The 9,304-nt window shown below is 38.3% G+C and overlaps 1 protein-coding gene across 1 annotated transcript; it reads left to right on the top strand.

Moving 5' to 3' along the window:
* Positions 1-5,933: 5,933 nt before the first annotated feature.
* LOC127108504 (uncharacterized) lies at positions 5,934-8,976 on the top strand. The gene is made up of 5 exons (XM_051045979.1): positions 5,934-6,973; positions 7,121-7,446; positions 7,678-8,166; positions 8,248-8,399; positions 8,572-8,976. The coding sequence occupies exons 1-5, from the start codon at positions 5,934-5,936 to the stop codon at positions 8,974-8,976; spliced, it is 2,412 nt and encodes an 803-aa protein (XP_050901936.1).
* The last annotated feature ends 328 nt before the right edge of the window (positions 8,977-9,304 follow it).

The raw sequence follows: 9,304 nt of genomic DNA, 5'->3' as shown, positions 1-9,304 counted from the left end.
TGATCAACTCTTGATTCATTACTTCCAAGATAGCCTCAGTGGAGCATCCGTGGAAGGGTATATGCAGTTAGAGAGAGGACAGGTCCAATCATGGAGAGATCTTGCTGAAGCTTTCCTTAGGCATTATCAGTACAACACTGATCTAGCGCCCAATCGCACCCAGCTGCAAGACATGACTCAACGCAACAATGAGTTATTTAAGGAATAAGCCTGTCATACCCCAAAATTCACCCTACCCCGAAACAACTTTCATCAGATCTATGATCCTATTACACATACATTTTTTCATTGCTCCGTCACCATAATTATATTAACATTCATAACCAAAGGCATATTGCATGGGCTCAATGCATGAATTTGAAAAAAAAATTAAAAAAAAATTAAAAAAAATATATAGGGAAATCGATTTACCCAATTAGGTAAATCGATTTCCCCTGCGTAGACACCAAAAATAAGCCTCTCTTTTTTCACAAAGGATATTTGGTTCCCCCACTTTCCCACTTGCTTTCCTTATAAATAGATGCATTATTACCCCTTATTTTTCATGTTTTCTACCCCCCAAAAATTCTGAAAAATATCATTCAACCCCTCTTCTCCAAACTTAAATCAAAACCAAAAAAACTTTTCTATCCCAAAAGTCACCACCACCAACTTTTTTACATTTTCATATTTTGTCCACAAAATTTCTCACTCTCTAACACCCATAACCCAACCCATTTACTAAGCTTTCACCACAAATATTTTCATCCGAAACCCCTTGCTTCACATTTAAGCTCAACACCATTTCTACCTAGTTTTTTCACATTTTGTGGGTAATGATTTTTACTTAAACTTTTTAACTTTTTGGTTCTTTTTTTTATATTAAAAATGGTTGCTTGTTCTTGGTTGGTCTTTTGAGATGGTTTAGATTCAAGCTTGCAAAAAATGATTGACTTTGGTATACTCACTTTTTTTAAAGATTTTTTACTCTTACTACCTTTTTGTTCACCTTTTTGTGGTTGCTTTGTGTGTGTTATCATTTTCTTTTATTATGAACTTGTTGTTGTATTTGTTTGGTTGATGAGATCTATTAGATCATGACCATGGTTGTTTAGAGTTGATTAAATCTTCAAAGTTTCAAACCTATCTATGGTTGATCAATAGATTATTCATGATACTTTGAGGCATTGATAGATAACCTCTATTTTAACCCTATTTGGATCATTTGATGCATAGATGAAACAATGTCTTTATATTAACTTGCTAATCCATTTGCTTATTCTTACTAAATACTAATTACTAACTCATAACATTTATATTATTGCACTTTTATTCCTTGCAATTTATTTTATTTTTCATTTTATTTAATTAATTTTATGTTTATGTTCACTAACTACTAACTTCTAACATTTATATTATTGCACTTTATTTTTTTTGCAATTTATTTTATTGTTTACTTTATTTCAACTATTTTATGTTTATGTTTATTGTTATCTAACTATATCATTTACCATATGCTAATTTATTTACTACCTTATTATCTTGTTAAATAAAAGAGGAATAAAAACAATAGAAAGAGAACAAATCACTTTATTTAAATATTAATAGATGGACTTAAGGTTGCATAACTTTGTTTGTTACAAATATATTGTTAGTTGATTTTTTAATCATCTTCAATACTTTGCATCAATGATAAAGCTATCCCTTAATGTGTCATGTTTTAAGTCTTTTTGGCCTAGGAAAATAGTCTAAAAAAAATATTCATTTTTGTACATGTTACTAACCACTAAGTATACTTCATTAATTTTGTTTATCATTAACCTTAGTTATTGTGATTTTGGTATTATTGACTTATATTTGTTTTATATCATTTATATTCACTAACCATTATTATTGTGATATTATTTCTTTTTCTTGTGATTTACTTTTATGTCATTACCTTGTAATTTACATTAAAGTACTAATCATCATCATCATTGTACAAATTCATCATGCCTGTTTATTTACTTGTTATTCATTTTATTGTCATCAAACATTAAAAACAACAAAAATATGATAAAATAATAAGACAAAAATATTCATTCCACTCTTAATCAACTTGGACTTGGAGGATTTCATTTTAGGACCATTGCTTGGAGACATTTCCCTTATCTTTGTGATACTTTATAAATGTTGGATTTTATTTGTAACTTACATTCATTTTGTAAGAATGGAATCATGGCACCACCTTAGGGGGACATGTTTGTAAGATCATTATCCTTTGTTTAGCTTAGGTCACTTTTGCACACAAAAGGCTTTCTCTTGGGCTACCTTACATGGAGACTCTTTAATTTCTTGTTGGTTACTTTGCATTCATGTTGCATAAGCCAAATTTCATAATCAAAATAAAATAAACCCTTGATGCAACGTTAAGTGGCATTTTCTTAGCCAAATTCAAAAATATTTAATAATTACGATTATTATTGTGCCCCACGAGCCTTAAGTGGTGGAGAATAAGTGAGAATTAAGCATTCCTACCCTTACTCTGATTACTTTGGACGCAAGACGCTTGGCTTGTTGTCTATAATAATCACCTCCGGTCATAGACTTTAGTACAATATAATTACAAATACTCATTTCATAAAACCCTTATTCAAGGTAAAAATAATACAACTCATCAAACTCATTTTTGTGCCTTAGGGCATCATCCCCAAAACCCTTTTTTCAAAGGTAAAATCAACCAACACACAAACATTTTCTACTCCGAACTACGGAGCTCTGATTCCTCATCCCTGAACGAGTGATACGTAGGCACAAGGGCCCTAATCCTTGGCGAGCACTATAATAACAAAAATACCCCCCCCCCCCCCTTTTCACACATTCTTTTGAAAATAAAACAATGATAAATAAATTCCATGTATGTAGAACAACCCAAATGGTTTCCATGGAGTACCATGGACGTAAGGGGGGCTAATACCTTCCCTTTACGTAACCGACTTCTGAACCCAAATCTCGGTTGCGAGACCGATTCCTTATTCTCTTTTAGCGATTCCCGTGCGCGTCTCCTTTCCGAGGGTTTTATCGAATATTTCCCCTCTCTTCTCCGATAGAGGTAAACTAAATAAAATTTGGTGGAAAATCTTCTGACTTTGCCTCTCTTTGGCATCTCTTTAGTCCCGGTTTCGTTATCATGAAATCCCAGTAGTGACAACTAGTGACTCTGCTGGGGACACCAAAATTCCTGAAGCAAGTCTAGCCTAGTTTGGGTTGTTTCTCTTTTACATACATAGAGATTTATCTATTATCTTTTTTTTTTCTGTATATACTGCTTTTATTGATAACCTGTACATATTTTCTTTGTTTTCCTGTGGGTCTGAAACTTTGGTTCTGTGACGAAGATTTTTTGGAAGCAATAATGATTGTAAAGGAAAAAAACCTTGTGTGAATGACTCCCCTCCCGAGTCTTAGAGTTTTGCTTGAGATAGGAGAGGTTGAGTAGTATTGATCCGCGAGGTGCCTTCCTCGTTAGGGTCGTACTAGAACCTCACTTTGTGGTAGATTCTCTTAAGGGGATTGATAATCGTCGCCCTTCGGCGTAAGCATCTTTTCTTTTACTAGAGTCAATGACCCTAAGACCCCTTTTAGAACCTTTAAAACTATGGCTATCCTAGCCCGATGGTCGCGTAGTATAGGCCACCGAGGTGCCTTCCTCGTAATGGTCGATACGAAGATCTCCCTTATATTAGATGACTTTGATGGAGCAGTCGCCTGACAAGTAAATTGACATAAGCGGCTGACAGTCAAGGAAGTCCGTGACTCTAGGGGAATTGTCTTACACCCAATTTTCCAAAAGCCTTAGATCACACAAAGCGAGAACCTTGGCTTACTAAGCAGCCATTATTAACTCCATGCTTCGTCACGATGGTCCAAAACCATGAACCCATGCCTAAAATCCTGTGGAAATAATAAACCAATCATTCATTCATACATTTATTCATCATCAAAATAATAAGAAAAGCCCTTAAAATTTTCGTTTGTTTGGATGCAGAATTACAAGGCTATTTTTTGACACAATTATGGATACTTCAACAAGGAAAATCACTTCTACTTTCCGCTTCAAGAGTCCCGACATCAGTTCATTAAAGGTCCTCTGTTCAAAGGTCGTAGCTCTCAAAGACAACAAGTTTTGAGACAATTTTTGGAACATCGTAGATCTTCTAACCGAGAAGGTTAACTATGGTGTTATCACTATAATGTCCTAATACTATGACGTCCCTTTAAGATGCTTCACTTTCCCCGACTTCCAAATCTATCCAACCTTGGAAGACCTTGAGAGACTCCTCAATCGACCAATCAAAGAATACAACCCTTTCCCGAAGTTGGAAGAAGGCTTCTGTTTGACCGACCTCTCACTCACCTTGGGTATCAACGCCAACAAGCTAGTGGATAATTGGGGCGTTAAAGGACCCATAAAAGGTTTAACTCAAAATTTCCTAGAAGCCCATGCTTGGGAAATTATAAAAAAAGGAAGACCCGACTTCTGTAGTGCAACTTTGGCACTTTTGATTCATGGAATTGTCCTCTTCCCAAATGTGGACAAGTTTGTGGATCAATTAGCAGTTGAAGTCTTTTTAACAAAGAATCCGGTGCCTTTTTTACTTGCCGATTTCTACCATACCATCCATACAAGGCATGAGAAGAAAGGAGGTACTTTCCATACAAATCAAAGAGCTCGAGTTGGAAAACACTCAACTACGAGTCCAACTGAATCGTGCCAAGGAACGTAACCATGTCTTGGAGGATAAGGGTAAGCAAGTCTGTGAAAAATTTGAAGATAGTAAGAAAAGGATTCGATTAGTCGAGGGACAAAGAGTTTGGGTTGGTGGAGCTTTACAAGGAGCTAATTCTGAGCTAGACTTCCGCAACAAAGAGTTGGATTGAGCGTCCTGAATCATCAAGGACCTTGAAAATACTATCGAGAGGTCTAATGCCATGAAGAAAGAAGCGAGGGAAGATTATGAGGCCCAGATTCTCGAACTAAGGATAACTCTAAAAGAGTATAAGGACTTTCTAGCCAAGGAGCAACTAGAGAAAGAAAAGATTCACCAAAGCTTCATGCGTGAGCAGTTCAACCTTAGACGAGCTTGCGAGCAAATCAAGAACTTGAAGAGGGGAATTTATGACCAAGCCTATGTAGAATTTCAAAACAAATGCAGACATTGGGAGGAGCGTTGCCATGGATTCGAAGCTGCCATTGCTCAAAGGGACGAAATCATCCATAATCTCCAAGCCCTTTACGAAGAATGGAGGGACAAGTACACCAACATGACGGTATTAACTAACTATGCCCTTCACGACTTTCCCGACAAGTTGAAGGAGGCGGATCTGATCATGTGCCCAGATAATACCCCCAAAGAGGTCTACCACTTCATCAAGTTCTGCAAAAGAACAATGACCGAACTCATCATCGACATTGAGGCTCTCCGCAAGTCTCAAGGGGTCACTTTTAGGGTGGATATCTAGTTGGTTTATTTGCTTCCATTACTTGTATTTTGCAACTTCTATGTATTGCAATCTATTTTCCCTTCAAAGGATGAATGAAAGTTGTGATTTTTCCCTATTGTGTTTTTCTTTATTTATGATTGTGAATGTGAATCGTTAAGTAGTTTTTGTAATGAATAAACCCGAATAACTAAAAAGAGCTTTGCTTTAACGTAAAAAATTCATGCATCATCTGCATCTTTCGAAACACAAAAACATAAAAAAACTCATCCATCCACCCTTTTTTATTACCAGAACCACTCTCCAAAGCTGACTTTTTGGTATGATACACGAGGACGTCGACAAGATGTCATGGAGCAACTTCAAGAGAACCAAGTTGTCCTTCAAGAAGAAGTATCTCAGATGCGGTCCCAAATGCGGCAGTTGATGGAGACTATTCAAGCAGTCGCAAGAGGCTAAGAGGTTTGGCAAAAATGCAAGAAGAAATGAACCAACATGACAGTACTACCAAACCTCCTACCCCTCCAGTGGTCGAGACTCCAACTCCAGTTCCTCAAGTTGATCCTCCAATTAACATTAATGCACCCGACAGTGTTCAAAACGACAATCCTCGTCCTCATGTTTTTGAGACAGACGACCAACATGATGCATTCTTCAGCCCAAGGGATGCTTCTCAGGATGACGCCTTCGGTTCAACAACCAACGAGGTGGAGAGGAAGGTGAAGGCTATCGAGGAAAGGCTCAAGGAAATAGGGAGCACTAATGTTTTGGGCCTTGATGCGGCAGAAATGTGCTTGGTACCTGGGGTCATCATTCCGGCCAAGTTCAAAGTTTCGGACTTTGAAAGATATAAGGGAAATAGCGACCCTAGGACGCACATTAGGGCATACTACCGAAAGATGGCTCTCTATTCCAGCGATGATCAACTTTTAATGGATTTTTTCCAGGATTCCCTCAGTGGGGCATCTTTGGGTTGGTACATGCAACTTGAGGGCAACCATATTCACACATGGAGGGAAATGGTTGAGGCATTCCTCAAGCACTATCAGTACAACAGTAATATGGCACCTAATTGCACGCAGTTGCAAAATCTGACTCAGAGGTCTGAGGAGTCCTTCAAAGAGTATGCCCAATGGTGGAGGGAATTAGCTGCTAGGGTACAAGCCCCATTGCTAGAAAGAGAATTGGTAGACATGTTTATGGGAAACTTGCAAGGTCCATACCTTGATAGAATGGTAGGGAGCACCTCTTCGGGCATTTTCGACCTAGTCTTAGCCGGTGAAAGAATAGAAAATATGATTAAAATGGGAAAGATCCAGAACTCTTCCAGTACTTCTAGTGCATCGAAGAAACCTTTTGTTCCCTACGGTAAAAAACGAGAAGGTGAGACCAATGTCGCCTCCATCATTCGAACAAGAAATCCCAGTTATCCAAAAGTAACCGCCATAGCTCCCGTCCAACCAAGTCAACAACAACCATTTTCAATTCATGTTCAAACTCAACAACAACAACGGTATCAACAACAACCACAACGTCAGCAACCATAGTATCAACAACAACAACAAAGGATGCGAAGGCCCGAGAGAAGATTTGACACAGTTCCCATGCCTTATTGCCACATTCTACCATATTTATTGAGGGGATTACTTGTACAACTAAGGGAGTTAGAACCCCCACCAGCGGTTCTTCCTCCCGGTTATGATGCAAATGCCCGCTGTGAATTTCATTCTGGCGCTCCTAGGCATTCGATTGAGAATTGTAAAGCATTAAAGTACAAGTTTCAAGATCTTATTGATTCTAAGGCAATCACGTTCGCCCCTAAGAGGCCAAATGTAAATAATAACCTAATGCCCCCTCACAATAATGCATCAGTGAATATGATGGAAGTTGACAATGGAAGGAGATTGATGTCCTGTGTGGACGAGTTAAAAACACCACTCGTTCAGATCAAGAATGCTTTAATGAGGGATAATGCCTTTTCCATCTGTAGTAATGATTGTGAACACTGTCTGATTAACCCGTAACAATGTAGAACATTGAAGTCTGTCATACAACAATTAATGGACCAAGGGATCTTGGTGGTAGACTGCTTGTCCACAAAGGAAGATGTGTCTACCCTCGAGATACCATATGACGAAGTCCCTCCTCTGTAAATTCCATATGACTTCTCTCAGTTAACTCTGTCGACAAATCATGTTACTCCAATCATAATAACAGTTCCCACACCATTCTCATATGTTGACGCCAAGGAAGCCCCATGGATGTATGACACCTCAGTCTACATTCAGGGTCAGAAGATTCAAGAAGAACCGTTAAAGTCTAGTGATTCAATAATCAATATCACCGGCACTAGCAGAATCATGAGAAGTGGAAGGATATTTGCACCGACACCCATTCCAATTGGAATTATCAATCCTTCAACTTCAGACAAAGGCAAACAAATTGATGGCGCTCAGCAAAGACAAGACCCCACACCTTCCAATGAAGTAGACGAGTTCTTACGCATTATCAAGAAGAGAGATTATCGAGTAGTTGACCAGCTTAACCATACACCCTCGAAGATATCAATGTTGTCTTTATTAATGTGCTCGGCGGCCCATAGGTATGCTTTGGTAAAATTTCTGAGGATAGCTTACGTACCGCAAGAGATATCTGTTTGTCAGTTTGAAGGAGTAGTTAACAATATCGCTACTAGCTTAAGCTTGGGTTTCAGTGATGAAGAGCTTCCCGCCGAGGGGAGGAATCATAACAAGGCTCTCCACATTTCTATTGAGTGTGTGGACACAGTCCTATCAAGAGTTTTGGTAGACACTGGGTCTTCCCTCAATGTGATTCCTAAGAGTTCCATTGCTAAACTAACTGTTGAAGGATTCGTAATGAAGCCGAGTGAGCTTATAGTAAGAGCATTTGATGGGACTAGAAGGACTGTAATCAGTGAGGTGAATTTTCCTGTGAAGATTGGTCCCCATACTTTCCTTATCACTTTCTTCGTAATGGATATCTATTCAGCCTACAATTGTCTGCTTGGGAGGCCTTGGATCCATTCAACTGGTGCAGTCACTTCGATGCTAATTGAAATTCTTAGCTAATGATAAACTAGTTGTTATCTAGGGTGAGGAGGACATTGTGGTAAGTCACCTCGCACCTTTTCGATACGTTGAAGGAGAATGGGAGATGAGGGAAATCCCATTCCAATCATTTGAAGTTATCAATGTTGAAATGGTTTGCCCAGCAAGTGATGAATCAAAAGATGCCGAATCTCCAATGGCATCTCTTAAAGACGCCATGACAATCATAAAGGATGGACACCCCCAAGGATGGGGAAGATTGCTTGAACTTCCTGCCAACAAGGACCGCACCGGTTTAGGATACAACTCCCAGAATTTGAAGAAGCCCACGTCGATAGCTACAAAGGGATCAGTGCTCCGTTATTCGAAAAATTCTCAAGTGTTGCTTACCTTGATGACAACCGTATCTGTGCCGTGGAAGAAGAAGAAGAAGAAGATGATGGGTTGATCTTCACAAAGACTGATGGAAATGATGCCACCAAATGGACCGAGATTGAAAAACCTAAAGTGACCTTGATTGAAATGTAATTCCCAATGTTGTTTTCCTTCCTTTTTATCAAAAGAACCCATCTCAATCCCTAGGCATGAGGGAATCATTTGTAGGGCCTCATCAACTTTCCTTACTAATCATTAATGAAAAAGGTTCATGTTCGCAATCAATTTTGAGATCCTTGCCTTTCATTTATTTATTTCACCTTTTTAAATGGCATTTTTATTTTTATTTTAAAAGTTCTTTTCAAATCATCATTTATTTCATACCAATAAAAGTGTGGACT

The sequence above is a fragment of the Lathyrus oleraceus genome, chromosome 7, assembly GCF_024323335.1.
Source record: "Lathyrus oleraceus cultivar Zhongwan6 chromosome 7, CAAS_Psat_ZW6_1.0, whole genome shotgun sequence".
In the NCBI taxonomy this organism is placed as follows: domain Eukaryota; kingdom Viridiplantae; phylum Streptophyta; class Magnoliopsida; order Fabales; family Fabaceae; genus Lathyrus; species Lathyrus oleraceus.
The sequence above is the reverse complement of the archived record's forward strand: the minus strand, read 5'-3'. Positions and strand labels throughout refer to the sequence as shown.

Excerpts from the sequence above, each read along its gene's own strand:
- LOC127108504 (XM_051045979.1), top strand. The coding sequence starts at position 5,934 with ATGCAAGAAGAAATGAACCAACATGACAGTACTACCAAACCTCCTACC. Across the intron at positions 6,974-7,120 it reads CAAACTCAACAACAACAACG|GGAGTTAGAACCCCCACCAG; the intron begins GTATCAACAACA and ends TGTACAACTAAG. Across the intron at positions 8,400-8,571 it reads GAAGGACTGTAATCAGTGAG|GGTGAGGAGGACATTGTGGT; the intron begins GTGAATTTTCCT and ends GTTGTTATCTAG.